The 15,865-nt window shown below is 41.6% G+C and overlaps 2 protein-coding genes across 2 annotated transcripts; one reads left to right on the plus strand and one right to left on the minus strand.

Moving 5' to 3' along the window:
• Positions 1–718: 718 nt before the first annotated feature.
• On the plus strand, positions 719–1,383 carry LOC144474433 (uncharacterized). Its single transcript, XM_078189259.1, has 3 exons — positions 719–969; positions 1,066–1,165; positions 1,236–1,383. The coding sequence occupies exons 1-3, from the start codon at positions 937–939 to the stop codon at positions 1,289–1,291; spliced, it is 189 nt and encodes a 62-aa protein (XP_078045385.1). The 5' UTR covers positions 719–936; the 3' UTR covers positions 1,292–1,383.
• A 138-nt stretch (positions 1,384–1,521) lies between these two features.
• On the minus strand, positions 1,522–14,899 carry Ia-2 (tyrosine phosphatase IA-2). Its single transcript, XM_078189254.1, has 17 exons — positions 14,731–14,899; positions 12,793–12,888; positions 8,439–8,492; positions 8,240–8,300; positions 7,781–7,912; positions 7,604–7,682; positions 6,749–7,520; positions 6,532–6,687; positions 6,421–6,467; positions 6,215–6,346; positions 6,013–6,139; positions 5,887–5,954; positions 5,401–5,784; positions 5,080–5,301; positions 4,068–4,432; positions 3,933–3,986; positions 1,522–3,766 (listed from the first exon to the last, which is right to left on the minus strand). The coding sequence occupies exons 2-17, from the start codon at positions 12,878–12,880 to the stop codon at positions 3,499–3,501; spliced, it is 3,009 nt and encodes a 1,002-aa protein (XP_078045380.1). The 5' UTR covers positions 12,881–12,888; positions 14,731–14,899; the 3' UTR covers positions 1,522–3,498.
• Between the last annotated feature and the right edge of the window lie 966 nt (positions 14,900–15,865).

Below are 15,865 nucleotides of genomic sequence, written 5' to 3' on the forward strand. Positions count from 1 at the left end.
TTAAATTGCTAAAATTTTGTGAAAATGCTGGTGTAAAAATTCCATTACCATTGTTTGGATCTAAAAGTGATAATAGCAACATGTGAGTTTTTGCCTTTATTACTTGATACTCTACATTTATAAAATAAATATTATAATTTTTCCTGTTAATATTTTAGTGTATTACAAATATCACCCAAGAGTTCAGCAACATACAATTTGGACAACGCATTGGGTTTAAGTGAAACACTTCTAGCCAATGATAAGTTTGGTCAAAAGCAAATAGTAAATGAGAAATTATTACGTAGTCCAGTACTTGTAAAGAGGTATAAGTCTAAGAAAAATAGTTTTACACCTGACCATTCCATTTTGGATGACACTTATGAGATTGATACGTCTAGTCTACTTCGAGAAAATGTTACCATTTTGGCAAACAGTTCTGATGAAGATCCTTCTACATTTGTAGAAACCGAAGAAAATCAGTGTTCAACTATTTTGAATAATCAAGATGAAATCGAATGTACACCATTGTCTAGGTTGCCAAAAAAAATGAGACTCTGCAAACTACATAATGTCGGAAGCACATTATTGAATAGTGGAGAGAAGTTGAAACAATCGAAGCACGCATTCGTTCAATCTGAAGAAAGCAAAATGTCTATAAATGAGAAGAAACATAAGAAATTATCTACATTGACACAACCAGAATTTCTTACATGGACAAAAAATCCACAATGACTAGATTTTTTGTCCATGTAAGAAATTCAGGTTGTATGTACCACACAGAACAAGAGCGACGAAAACAATTACGAAATTATACCATCTCCGTCGCTTATTGTTAAGTAATAACAATATTGCAGTAATATCTTGCAGGCCATATAAGGAAGAGGACATAGTTAATTGTAAAAGAAGAAATATAGTACAAAGATCAAAGATGCTCAAACGTTTGATCGTTGTACTATGTTTCTTGTTTTACAATTACAGTTCATACAGGTATGAAATATATCTATATTATTATACTTATAATATAATTATCGTAAATGATAAGGAATTTAAATTTTTGCTAATGCTGCATGTTCTTATTTTTAGTATTATGATAACCTTGGATTCTCTGAGTTAGAAATAAAATCTAAGCAAAAGCAATGTTCTCACCATAGGATTGTTAAAGAGAAACCAGACTCTTCCAAAGGTAACATAATTACTTCTAATTTTGATAAATTTAAATGCAATAAGCTTTTAAAAATATTTTTTATTTCTAGAACCTTGGGATCCTCTGTTTGCTGACACGTATTTGTCCACTATCCAAACTGACTGAAAATATATTGGAATGTATTATATAGTACAAACAGTGCTATAGCATAAATAATATTTAATTGTAAACAGTATTTTTATAAACTTTTCTATTTATGATCTGTGTCATTAATCTGTGCTTAGGTAAAGTACATATTTCCATATTATAGATTTATGAAAGATTTTTATAAATGTGTAAGTTTTAAGGGAAAAAATAAATTCAATAGAATAATTGTGCATACGCTGTACGTAGTGTTGATTTGAACATAGAATGATTTATTATATTATAACACATATAGTATTACATTTTGAGTAACATAGTATAGATTTATATAACTATATTATTTCGTTTTATATAGACTTATCCCTCTGCATAAAAATATAGAATCTGTTATATGAATCTGCGCTAAAAAAATGTTTAATGAAACTCATTTATTTTTTGGTCAAGCTAATATTCGCATCGCGTTCACAGTGTACTGAGTTAATTTGCATAAAGCGGAAAACGTTCCAAAGTAAAGATACACTAACGATTTACACGGTTGATTTATCAAATTATTAAAATCAGAAGCAGTATGAAAATTAATGCATTATATAGTATCTTGTTTTGAATTCTTTTCTCAGCCAATTGTTTTAAATTTAATTCATCGTTTGTTCTACCGATAGAAATCTTTATAATTTTGTAATTCCACGTTTCATAAAAATGAAGAGTAACGTCATAACGTAGAACACGAAGAAAAAAATATTAATTGACAGTAATCGTACTGCACAACGAGAAGGAAGGAACCTTCAAGGTAGCCTGTTCACCTTGTGGGTAGCTGGATCTACAGGATCAACAGGACCACGATTTTCTTAAAGCAAGTGTAGCGTTATCATTTACAACCCGTTATATCGACACGACAATTCGTGTAAACACGTATGCTTATAATTTTCTTTTACATACCATTTAGACATTATCATCACGATACAATGATTAAACATTCCATCTCATGAGCCGGTTTGACGCTTCCACATGACATTTAATACATTAATGTTATTTTACGTGGCCATACATTGATTCATATTTCACACCGATAAAATAATTTTCTTACAACTTTTTGTTAACATGATAAGCACTTAATCATAATCTTCCATGAATATTGTGCAGCTCGATCGTTCGTTCTCGTACGCGTAGAAAACCGATTGATAAATAGTGTTCAATGCTTGTCTTTCTTTACATATAACGGTAAATATTCGAATATTTAACAATAGTATAAAAATTCTGACTTCAATCTCTAAAACTTTGTTCTCAGTACTCATTTCTCGAACTAAAAAGTTGTGAACAAATATTTTCAATCAAGTTGCACAGCAAGGAATAAATCTTCTTAATAAAAAGAAACACGTGTCGAACCTCAATAGGACAAAACTTAACAAGTGTGAACTTTCACGCCCCGTATGCTTGATAGAATTGACTGAGCAGATAGAACTATGTAATGTTAATTACCTTGCAATATATTTCAATACTCTGTTTAAAGCTATTGTAAAGCACGTTAGTGAAGTCATCTATGAGAGGAAGCAATATAACTTTCATTTAAATAATATTAATGTCGAGGTCAAGAACAAAATAAAGCATACATAAAGACTGAGCTACATAATGTGTTACAAGCATTCGCGTTTGTAAAAAAAATGATTTGTTAATCCAATTCAAGATTTCACTATAAGAATCATCTGTAGAGATAATCTTACAAGGATATGTAGTACAAATGATTCCATCATTAGCCAATATTTAGAATTCCAACAGTTGCATAGCTCAGTCTTTCGAATCCGTATGCTTGTACTTAAAATGTCCAAGTAGGCCGTAGTAAAATGAGATTCGCAAGAAATTTTTACAGAAAATTTCTCAAGAAATTTTACTGCTCCCTGAAGTATCTGTCTCGACCATATAGTTTGTACGTATCATTATCATCACCTTATACAATTAGCAGAATCTTCAAATCAAACTTATAATCATCAAGTTCCATGATCTTTGAACGAATACCTGTTTGGAGACTTGTAAATCAGATTGTATGGTTTCACAATGTGTCAGAAGCATCTCACAGAAGTAACTCACGGAAATGAAAGATTAACAGTGATTCTAGACTCTTAGATGATTGACTAGAAATGTTTGGCCATTTTTTTTTCTTTTGATATAGACTGTAATTAATACTTGGCCTCTGCTCGCCGCGGCTGCAATTCCTGGATCTCGTCTTCAAAATTTCACTGACCCTCCTTTGTGGAAGTATTGTTTCCTGCAGGAGGAGACTTTTCGGCAGGAAGTGCGGGTAAAGCCTTGAGAATAGCGTGTACTTCTTCTGCCACAGCCATGAGAACAAATTCGAATTGTTGTTTTGTTGCAACCATGCCGGGCCTTTGGTCTCTAATATGTTCTAAACTAGCTGCGATATCGATTTCCTTGGCTCCTTTCATCATCCGATTTAGAACCATGTCGATCAAACAATAGGTACCGGTACGACCAACACCATCACTATGAATTAACGACACACAGTACAGATAAAATAGAGAACAATTTAAAAACTCCTTCAGTAGCACCCAACACAGCCTTCTCGGACTTCATTTCTTTTTGTAAAACGTAATTAGTTTTCTATGTACATAACTTACGGAATGACTTAATACTTAAAAAGGTCGCTTACCTGCAGTGTACGACTATGGGACAAGATCTGCCTTTGTACGACTTGTTGATTTTTCTACAATGTGTACAACGATGTTATTTAATCGTATAATAAATCATATCTGTAATTTATTTTTTGTATATTTTAGGTACTCACCGACGGAATTCAAGGAGAGCCTTCGTGGAATATGGAACGCCATTTTCGGGCCAAGACAAGAATTGGAATTGTGTGACAGTTCGAGTCTCGCCAGTACGTAGGTTTTTCAAGTAGAAAGAGCGCACCAGGTAATCATCGCACCAGGGATGTTCGGACACAAGATGTACTTCATATATATGATATAATTCTGATCCTTCCTCTGGCCAGTACCGATGACACATGGCTACTCCTTCTTCAGTTAATCTGGTTAGCATCACTATTACAACACTGCCTTGTTCCCAAATAAGTTGCCAGAAATCTGCTGTTGTATGTGGTAAAGGACCTTGCGTGGCAATATAAGCTGGGTTCCTTGGATCATGATCCGTCTGGAAAGTTTATACGATCTTGAGTTATTGTTACTAAACGTTGCCAAGAATTGAAAAAGCTATTCATTTGGTTCATCTGAAAGCATTTTTGTGCGTTGCTTGGGAATCTTTTTATTATGCGGGTAGTCTAATGTTTTTGCACAGTGAATCTGAAAGTTTTTACTATCTATGTTTAGGCAAGAGCTGTCGCATATGGTGGTACACGCGTCGCGTATACCCCGTATTAATAAAATGTGGATGTAAATCTTTAAGTAAACTCAATGCTTTATCACAGAATAATATTTTAGAAACATTTCTTTCATTTAAATCCACATTTTATGCACATTGCATAATTTTCGATGGGTACAACACCTTGCTCATTGACCTATAGTCACTCCGGTAAGAATCGTCAAAGCATTGTGTATTTTGTCATGCTTAAATTTACAATGTTGCAGCAATGCAAGAATGTCTACCAAAAGCGTTTTCGCGGAAAGCATTGCCGCATCATCAAATTACATGCTCGTCGCGTGACTTACCGATTTCTATTTTTGGTTCCGTTACGGTAAAAACGACGTATAAAATTATTACGTATACACTATGGATGTAATGTATTCCAAGTCAGCGTTTCCCTCAAGAAATACTGACCATCGGGCAAGGGAGGTACTTACAATTGTGGAGGCGTTTATATAGTCAGAGTTGTTGGCGTTAGCGAGATCGTTTAATATCACTCTAGAGTGATCGTAAGGGAATGGACCACCCGGACGATTGCTTTTCACATTTGCTTCGCTCTCGGCAATCTTGCTCGAGCATGGATCAGCTACGTAAGCCACCAACGCAACCCATTCTTGATCTAAACGATCTCTGTTTTTCAGATGATCCTCCATATAGCTCTGGAAAAGCGTGGAAAATAAATATCTCTTCAATGAACCGAATCAACGTACATATTAGGAGTTATCGCTAGAATTTGTTAGTTCGCAGCATCAGCTTACAAGAACCATTTGTCCAGTTGATATGTCCATGTTAGATGTAGCCGGTTCATCGCCCCATGAAGATGTACTAGACCGGTTCGATGGTAAATTATTCGATTCGCTTTCGCGGGTCATTTTAGCGATACGGGGAGACTCCGGTTTGTCAGTAGGCAGCTTCGCCTGCATCCGTGCTCTGCACAAATCCTGATAATCCTTTGACGCTTCTGGATCAGGAGTATCTAATCCTGCCAGTTTAGCTCGAGATTTGGCCAGGCCACGAGCGATTAGTAATGTAACCATCGCAGCTGCAGCGGCAGCACCAACCCCTGCCGCCACAAGTGCACCGAACACGCTCGAATTCATCTCAGGTAGCCTAGACACTTCCAGCATCGCAGGAAGTTTGGCCTACAAATAATTCACGTTCGTTATTTCAAATAAAATTTTATCTATTTAAATGTTTCGATATTAATAAATATCATTTTAATTGAAATTTGTTTTAAGATGAACCTTGTCACCTATGCCTGCACGGATCACCTCAAAGCCTAGGGACTCCTTTAGCTTACCCCGAATATCATCTAAAATTACAACGTAATTAATGATACGCTTCACGTGCCTTCCTCGTAATGGGAATACCTATTTTTTGAACTACATCCGTAGCGTTGTAATTCTTATCGTTTTTGATGACTTTGAAAGTCAATTCCGTCCATCCAACTCTGATATCCGCCAGTGTTCCTGGCATCAGTTCCAGCAACTTACCCACCTGGAGATTCAACGATTGTTTCAATTTTATCTTTATGGGAATATTAGTTGTAGAGTTAAGAAGTTTGAGCTGCACCTCCTCGACTACATGTTCAGCCTCCTGCCATGTGTGAAAGGGTTGTTGGAACTCCATATAAACATGATCTAGATCAACGTTGTGATAAGTACCCTCTTCTTTCTTCACGATGGGCGCGAGTAGCTCTTCGTTCTGTAACAATACATTCATTATTTCTTGCTCTAACGTTTCAGCAATGTTTAAAGAAGAAATAAATTGCTACTCACGTCTTGTTCTGTTTCGCTCGAACCAGAACGTTCCTCTTTTTCCTCGCCTGGAAATAAATATATAAATCAGAAGCTAGAAAATCCTATTAGAATACTATAGAGAACACTTGCCCGATTCTAATTGATTTTTAAACGCATAGTTGTTCGCCGAGAAAGGAGGCCCAGGTTTCTTCACATCCAATCGCTCCCTCCTCTTGAAGCCAGCTAATTCTTGTCTCCAGAGAAACTCGTTCAGATCATTGTCGAACAGAGTGTTATACGTATTTTCTGCAAAATTTATTCGAGTTAATTTCAAACTCAGAACTCCAGAAATAAATTGAAACTTTACCGTCCGTGTCGGAATCGGATTTATGATCGGCAGGCTGCTCGACACCTCCCTCACTGTACATAGCGTTCTCCAAGGTAGGTACATCCTTTTCTGGTAATTCGATATCTCCACCGATGTCCTCGTAGTCGTCGCTATCGTAATCATCGTTCGAATTGCGTTTCACATTTTCCAACAGAAACTCGTCCTTGTCCGAGAAACGCGCGAACTTCCTCGGATGCTTGTACTTCTTCGAGAAAGCCTTCTCGTACTCAACGTCGACGTCGTTATCCAGTTCCTCCTTTTTATTATAATAATCATCGGGCGACTTGTCGATTAAGAACTCCCATTCGTCGACCGGTACGACGTCGTCGGTGCTCGTGTCTTCCTGCCTAGGGTAATCAGTCTTTACCTCTTTGTCCAGAGCATACTTTATAGATTCGATAGCGTCGTCATTATAATTTCGCATGTTGTACGGTTGCCGTCTGGTCCGATACAACCTCTCGTTAATCCTTTCGAAGCTTTTCTTACGGTCCGTGTCCTCATTGTCGTCGTAGTTGTCCTCGTTGATCATGGTCCCGTATTCCTTGTACGGACTTTCGGCGTACCTTAATTCCTGCACCCTGGGATAGCTCGCGATCTGCTCCTTGTACGACGGTTGCGAAAATTCTTCGTTATAGAGGGTGCCCCGAGCATACTGTTCGCGTGTTCCCGGAGGATAGTATAACTCGTTACCGTACTGGGTTACGGAATTGCCGTTGTTCGGCGTGAACTTTACAATGGCTATTGCGGGTACCTTCGGAACCAAAATTGCCGATTATCAATGGAGAAACATTTCTGGATCGCGCGACATCGCGTTCGTCTAATTAGCAAACTCACTCTATGGTCGATCACATTGTTATCCTCGAAATCCGTGACTTGTTTCAGACGCTGACACAGTCCTAGGTCGTAATTTTTTCTAAAAAAATGCAACAGTCGTGAACGTGACTGTATTTTTATCAGTTCGATAGAAGGAAAAAAAATTTTACAATTTCGATGAAAGAAATTGCATCGTACCCGTAACGCAAATTGTACAAAGACGTCAGCATGATGCATTGCGTGTACGGGTGTGACCATTTGTAGCCCTCGATCTGCAGTCTCTCTAATTGCAGCCGCAGCAGCTCGAGCTCGTCCACATTGAAGTCGTATCTGTTTCGAAGTAGAAACGAACAATGCCGTTGATAAAGCAGTTCTATTTCGGAATGGTATGCATAAGGAACGACCCACTTCGAGACGCAGAACTTTAATACTTTTCTGGTCGAGCAACGGGAAGTCAAGTAGTAAGACCGTTTTATGCTCGGACGCTAAAGCTAAACGAGCGTTGGTCGCAAGGAGTCGGCCAGTTACGAACCTTTTTTATACTCTCTCGCTTTTAAAGCCGTTGAATTTAACGAACAAACAAACGAGGCACCTGTTTGATTAAAAACTACTGTTCCCCGTTCCCGCGCCGGTCGTTCAACGTAAACGAACACTCACTGATAGTAATCATCCTCGTTCAGGTCAGCGTACAGTGGTAGGCATCTGCCGAATGCCAAATCTGAAATTACCAAGTCGACGATCATCCTCCGGTACTTTTTATAAACCAGTGTCAATTAACGATTCGACGAGCGAACGTTTTTACTAAACGTTAAGGTTATGTTAAGAGACGTTAAGTGATAAGCGATAAAGACGTTACCATTGTAACAGCTCTCCGTTCGGGGGTTGCAGAGGCTTTTGCTGAAAAGGCAGCCTGAAACATATTTCCTCGTTAAAGTCTATCACGTCCAATGATTTCGAACGAGGAACTATCGTTCGCGCGAGTCTGGCGGGAGGGGGGGGGGCATCGAATTAGCCTCGATTGAAATTGGAAATAAGGAATTCTTCTAGGATTTCATTGATCTCATGCTCTCGCTTTTATTCGATCGGGGATGGGATCGCGTTCGGCCAAGAATGCCCGGCGTTTCTTTTGTTCCTGACGGATTGACGTAAACTCCTGCGTCATAATCATCCGGCTGGATACGCCGCGCTATGTTTGCCCCGTGGTACCACGGTATACCCGACTAATTAGAGTGGTGAGCGTCCGATGCTTTCATTTCGCAGCTACGTTTGATCCTTTAAGAACTCGTACAATAATAATAATAATAATAATAATAATACTGATAATAATACTAATAATGATATTATTACAGGTACATGGAAAATGGAAAGTTTAAGGCACTATATCGGTCGACACGCTGATAACGCCCCCGCCGTAATACCGCCACGTCACGCCATGTTAATTAAAGGCACAACAATTGCACTGCGGATCTTTGTGCGTCTATTTTAAGCAGAACACCAGAATCACCCATTTATTTTATTTCAACATTATTCGTCCCGCTGAAATAGCGACGGTCGAACGATTCTTTTAGAATTTTCCGAACGGAAACAACGAGAGCGCTCGCGGAAAAGCGTTTGCAAACGCTTTATCCGTGCAGCAGTCGCGACATTTACATCTCGCAGTGCCGCGCGCGACAAATCATTTTACGCGGAAACGAATCTGTAATTTCCTCCTCCTGATAAAATCTCGTTACTCTTGAGATGCTGTAATTGGCAGCCGGTGTTCCATTTCCCTTCACCTTCGCTGCGAGGTTGGAACATTACGGGAAAATGTCGCCGCGCGATCGCGAACGAACGTTTCTCCGTGCTCTACGTGTGGACGGGAACGTCTCGAAAACTTTAAATCTCCGTCGTTACATCGCTTTCTTCCATCGTTTGCTCTTGGTTTTATTTTACCGTCATCTTTCGTCCGTGCGAAAGACGCTCGTTTCCACACATTTTCAATTTTCTGGTGGCCGTGTTTCGCACATTTTTCTTCGCGAAAGGCGCGATATTACCGTTTCGGAGATAATTTGTTTCGACGGCGCGCGCCGCAGAGACGCGGAATTATTGCAAAAAGAAAAGGAGAGAACGGAAAATAAACGAGCGGACAAAATTCGCGCGCGTTTATCTTGGAAAAGTTTCATTCGCCGAAAATACGGCCGGCGCAGCGGCGATAAAACGTCGACGTCTGACTGTGACGGGTTTATTTCTGTTTAAAATTGCAACAGTCAACACGCGGGGCGTTGTTGTAACTTTCAATTTACACGAGATTATTTTACGGGCATCGGGTTTCGCTGCCCACGTCCATAAATATTACAGCAAGCGAAAATGGCACGTGATGGTCGGACACCGCTCTGGAAAATGGCGTTCCGGTGCGGGCGTACGAAAACGGACTTCCGTACGCCGTTCATTCCAAAATCTTAACATTTTACACGACCGGTCATTCGGCCGCAAACATTTAGCTGAATGTTAAATTTCATTTTGATTTTATCCCTTTTATTAGTCGCAAGAGATATTTAATATTTAAAAAATTATATAATAATATTAAAGATCTCTCTAGATCGTATCCAGAACGATTTAAACAAACAGCTGCGGACATTTATTTTGCCACCAGTGTTTTGATAGCAATTATTTTATTTGTCGAAGGTCCGTGGAAGAGCGAGGACGACGAGTGCGATAAGAAATCTTGGAGTGCCGTGGCAAGAAAAGCAGGGTCAGGAGGAGAATCGACGACTAGGGATCCTCGAGCAGGGAAACCGAGTAGGTGGATTGAGAGATCCGGGCGGAGGGGGGGAAGATCCGAGCCGGGTTTCGCAAAGGCGGTGGTCGCGTGGGATGTACAGCTCGATGAAACGCGTAGGCGGTGATCAAACGAATCGTGTGTCGCCTCGTTTCCCATCGTGGAACCTCAAATTTTCGAGGCCGTACAGATCGCACGAGTATTACAGCACGTATTTCTTGTTCCAGATATGAAATCTTCAAACTTCGGAGTCTCTTGGAGTCGTCGAACGAGCTCGAAGAAATTCATCTCAGCTCGAAGGAATTCATCCAAGCTTAGAGAAATTCATCCAAGCTTCAAGAAATTCATCCAAGCTCATACTTCGATACCTGTCCGACCTGCGACGTAGAGAACGGCAGTTAATTCACGGCTCGCGATAACTTTTTCGGCCGAGTTCCACCTTTCACAAAGCGTTCCATGAATTTGAAAAATTTTCATCTACTGTGAAAGCAACGCCACAGAGAGCTGGCCCGTCAGATTTTTATTGTACGCGATCCAGCACAATACGCGGAAAAGAATATCGATGGAATGAAAAGGTATCTCGTTCCACGTGCAACGCTATACACAAGGGTCAAAGCGAATCGATAGCGAACCGAAATTTTCAATGGACGCATCCACACCGATAGGGAAGGTGAAGAGGAACATATACGGAAGAAACTGTTGTTCCTCGAGCTAGGTGCGCGGCAGCAATCTTTTCCGCGATCTCGCGCGACACGAAAGCGTACCGCAGTCGAGTAATTGTAATAACTAGGCGTGCGACGGAGACGAAGAGAACCGATAAATTGACGAAGTTGTAACAGGGGCGTCTCCCTTTACATTTTTATTCTATTATTATGGCGAGGAGGAGTACTGTGTTTCGCTGAATGGCTTTGAAAATGTAATACTTCGCCGCCACCCCTATTCTCATCGACTTCCTCGTCAGAAGTTCGGAACTCGAAGTTTCCGGTTTGATCTCGTTCAGAGATCAACAAGGGGGAGCCCTTTCGATCGGAAAAGTATCACATGGCTCGGTTCGGCGCGCAGTTCGATCCACGGCGAGAAAATTCACCGGGGCCAGCCGAGTTTACTTTCGCTCTTACCACTTCTTCGAATGTGTTAATCGATAATTACGTTTCTCACGCACACGCCGGATCGGCCAACTCGCGGCCAATTCTTCCAGCGAGCTCTGCTCGCGAAGTGGAACATGCTCGCTCACGCAAATCCCGTTTCGCAAACCGGATAATGCCGAAGTTGAAACCACCTACGGATCGTCGCGGCAAGACGCGCTATTTTTAACCGGAAGTTTCGCATAGTACGCTCATTGATAACAGGTTGCGTGTCGGTCTACTGGAGATATCGCTTTAAAAATAACGATCGTACGCACCGGAGTGCTAAAAAAAGTGTGCAATAGGGTAGAGTTCGAATCTTCAATTGCTCTCTTACTCGAAGCTCTTTCCGATAATTGATACGATTACCGGGAACGGGTTAAAGCGTGGCATGGCGGACCCTGTAATTGTTCGATTTTTAACGAGAACTTCTCGGAGTGCGTTCGCTGATAAAAAGTAACGGTATCGCGCTTTAGAAATGAACGCGGCGCGCAGCGGAATTCGAATTTATATTTGGAATATTTTATATTTTTAAATTCGAATTTTATTTTTGTATTCTCGATGTAATTTATCCAAAACGAGAGAATTAATTAGTCAAATTGGAGCTTTTTTCCAAATCAATTCGTAATAAATCACATTCGTAATATATCACAGAAAATGCTATCGATATTCTCGTTTTGGCCAGCATCGATCGTTACGGAATCACGCGCGCCATTTTCGAGGTATTTGTTCGTCCGCCGGAAATCCTCATCAACGGAAACGTTTTCCGGGATCGCGGAAAGGGGGACGAGAACGTGCTGACCGGAAAAATGAAAGGTTCACGAAGGCATTGATCACGAGGGAGCGAAAGCGCATCCCCAGCGAGCATGAAATCAACGGGGAGAAATTTCATTTATCCGGTTCACTTTCCGGTCTCGTTTAATTCAAAAGCCGTCCGCCGAGTTCTTTGTATTCCTCGTTGGCATCTTGCCGCGGAGAGCATCTTGAGGTTTTCTTAAACAAAAGTATTCCGGTGCCGCGGCCTCGTCGGAATTACCTCTTTTGTATCGCATCGTCTTAAAAGTCGCAAGAACGAAGCACGTTTTTTACGCTGTAAACAAATGTCTTACATCTGCCGAGCGGCACGGAAATATTGATTCTTTTGGAGAAGGCAAATGTGTGTTGTGACTCGGTGGTAGTGAGAAAGAGGCGCGGGATTCTTTGGCATTTCACCGCTGATTCCTGGAGTACGTTCGAGGACCCGTAAAGCAATTCCGAGGGTCCTTCTCGATCCGGACACTGAGAGGTTCTTTATCCGCGCCGTTGGAACGATGGCGAATCGTACTCACCGACATTACCGTCGCCCAGGATAACGTGATGAAAAATAAAGAGCAGCAACAGCTCCGAACCTCCTCGCCACCACCGTTTACGGCCCATAGATGTTCCTAGAAGTGCGCATCTAATTTACGGTCTGCGTCGATAAAGCAACGGGGATAATGCCAATCTGTTCTTTTTCCCTCTCTATCTATCGCCCCTAACACCTCGTCTAGGCGTGAAACGCACCACCCGGGCAAATAGGAGTATAATAAAAATGCTCGCAAGATATCGTTAAAAAGCAGATCGCCATCGTGCGTTCCATTTCTCGATATTACATCGTCGACAAATTTGAGTAAGGGACAAATTAATCTAGTTGGATTTATTTTACCGAACGTTAAAAAAAATATTTTATCCGATTACCGAAACATTGTTAACAACGAAGGTAATAATAACTGATTTCATGTGCAAACGCAGCTTCCTTCTCGTCCCCATAATCAGATCGTGAGACAACTTGTTGAATACGCGTTGCATAAGTACCCGATAAGGCGACTCCAGGGATCGATGCCGTCATTTAATGCTCCCCATAAACTACCTTACAAATGATTCCGCAGAAAGCGCGGCTCGGATTCTGCAGAAAAATTCTGCGTCGTCTCTTTTTTCATTAGAAATAAAAGACTCGAGCGAAACTGATTATGAGTCTCATCTGGAAGGCGTAATTCCCGAGCCGTCCGCGAGCACCGTAGTTCAGAAGTTCCGCGTCGAAAGTCTTTTCAAATCAAAGTTTTTAAGCGGACTCGGATATTCTATTCTCCGTTCTACCTAGTTCCAAAGACTCCGCGGATGCAAATCTGGTGGACATCGCAATCTGTTCTATTCTCTGTTGTATCGTACAGCTTGGACCACGTATACGTAACCCAGAATTTTAGTTCCGACTCGGTTTCGCTTGAATCTACGACGAAACGCGAGACTCGCATACGCGTAGCTTTTAAAAAGCACTAGAAGAAATTCTTAAAGAAATTCTTGCAGAAATTCCTGAAAAAAATTCTTGAAGAAATTCTCCAATAAATTCTTGCAGAAATTCCTGAAAAAATTCTTGAAGAAATTCTCCAATAAATTCTAAAAAATACAACACGAGTTTTAAAATTGTTTTATATCACGAAGTTGAAAATTGGTGCCGCGAGCGTTAACGGAAGTTCGAAAACGGCCCGAGGCGACCAGCGGTTAACAGCTCTCGATACTCAATAAAATCCATCCGAGCACTCAAAGACACAGTTCATCGATAATCCCCGGACTAATTGATACAATAATTCAATCAATCCGGCGGCGGAGCGTGCTGGCCAGAGACAGAGAGAACGTCGCTTTTAAAGGGTGCGGTACGCGAAGGGCACGGCTTTGCGTAACAATATAAGCCCGACCGGATTTACGCGATTCCGATATCTGTGCCAGCGTAGCCCAGAAACACGCGACAAAGCGGACCGAACACAACCGCAACAATCTGGAATCTAATCCGGCATGCATCGGCTTTCGAAACAATTGAACCCACTCCCCAAACCTCGTTATTTCTATAAACCATCCCCCGCACCCCCGGCCGTATCTCTAGCAATGAATCGCGATCCGAGAGTAGTTGTTAAAATCAATTTAAACGACGAAATGACTGTTGTGCAATTGGATATAAAGAGGGAAACAAAGTCGACGGTAACCGAATGATTCCGGGTGGAAACGTATGGAAACGGGGGTGTACGATTACAGTACCGAAGCATCAGGTTGTAGTCACGTTCTCTCTCTCTCTTTCTCCCCACCCCCGCAACCATCTCTCTCACTCTTTCTCTCACTCACTCTCTATCTCTCTTTCTCTCTCTATCTATACACATCTATCTCTATCTCTATCCGTCTCTCACCCCGTTTTAACAAGCTGCGTGACGCTGAGCAGCGCCACTTGGCCAACGCGACACTCCGGGGATGATACGTACCTGGGCGTGACAGGTCTCGAATTCCTCAATTTTAATACATTCTTGCGAACGATGTACCCTGTCTTAGTCGCTTGTAATACAGGATCAGCTTCGATGACTCGCCGCGTATACGGTGGATCACCTTAGATCATTTCCCACGGTGAACACGTCCTGCTCTGTCGCAACAGTGCCACCGACTGGACTATCTTCTCCCCAGCGTTCGAACGAGGCGCGGAGGGCATGCGTTGACTTCGAATCGATTGCACCGCGCACATGCCGGGTGCCAGGCGACGAGGGATGCGAATAGCGATGGGACCAATACCCTCGTGATACCGGGACCTTGAAAAGCGAGCGTTCCATCCCGCGATCCTGTAGACCTTTCCGTCGCGATCGCGGCGACGCGAAACTCCGCTGGCGCGCTGCTTGGCAAACAACGCTGAAACATTCAATTCTTTGCAAGAATAATGGTCGATCTTGTACTGTAATTCTCTAGAATGTTTGAAGCTAATTTACGACTTGTTTGATGCATTGGATAGCTTTTCTGGCGGATGCGTTTATTTTTATTTTTAAAAGAAGATGCAACGCGAAGATGATCCTATGAAGACCGGGGGATCTTCTAAAACAATTAAAAGAAGGATATTCAGAGTTTAATAAGTTGGTTCATGCGATACGTTCGGCGTCGAGGTTCGCCGGCATAGGATCGATCCCATCGCTGAAAGGGAAACCGAGGAAAGAGACGGGGAGAGGGAAAGAAATAATAGGAACCACAATAATAGAGGAACACCCGGTGACGCCCGCGCGCCGCCGCTATCAACAGGCCGATAATATCGCCGTGTCCCGTCGTCCATCGTCGGGGACTTAACAACTCTTCTATATTGGAATTCCGATTTCCGATGATTTTTTTTTAAGGGAAACTTTACGTCGCACGGAGCAGCGAACGCCTGCGCGCGTTCCCACCCCCATAACTTGCCGAAGGCGTACGCCTCCTGCTTCGAGCACCTGTTGTTCACGAATTGTTTTCCCTTTGAAATCTGCGAGCCTTGCTCGCAGCTTACGCGTAGTTCGATAATCCATAAAATTAGGTGAGCAACGTGTTCGTTAATGTTACGACAGTTTTTTTATTCGCAATGATGCTTTGCAATGGTTGCAATAGGCT

Source organism: Augochlora pura, chromosome 8 (assembly GCF_028453695.1).
Source record: "Augochlora pura isolate Apur16 chromosome 8, APUR_v2.2.1, whole genome shotgun sequence".
Lineage (NCBI taxonomy): Eukaryota > Metazoa > Arthropoda > Insecta > Hymenoptera > Halictidae > Augochlora > Augochlora pura.

Coding starts and splice junctions, on each gene's coding strand:
- LOC144474433 (XM_078189259.1), top strand. CDS start 937: ATGTTTCTTGTTTTACAATTACAGTTCATACAG. Junction 970..1,065: donor TACAATTACAGTTCATACAG/GTATGAAATATA, acceptor TCTTATTTTTAG/TATTATGATAACCTTGGATT. Junction 1,166..1,235: donor GAAACCAGACTCTTCCAAAG/GTAACATAATTA, acceptor TTTTATTTCTAG/AACCTTGGGATCCTCTGTTT.
- Ia-2 (XM_078189254.1), bottom strand. CDS start 12,880: ATGGGCCGTAAACGGTGGTGGCGAGGAGGTTCGGAGCTGTTGCTGCTC. Junction 8,493..12,792: donor CCTGGGCGACGGTAATGTCG/GTGAGTACGATT, acceptor AATATGTTTCAG/GCTGCCTTTTCAGCAAAAGC. Junction 6,468..6,531: donor TAAAAATCAATTAGAATCGG/GCAAGTGTTCTC, acceptor ATTTATTTCCAG/GCGAGGAAAAAGAGGAACGT.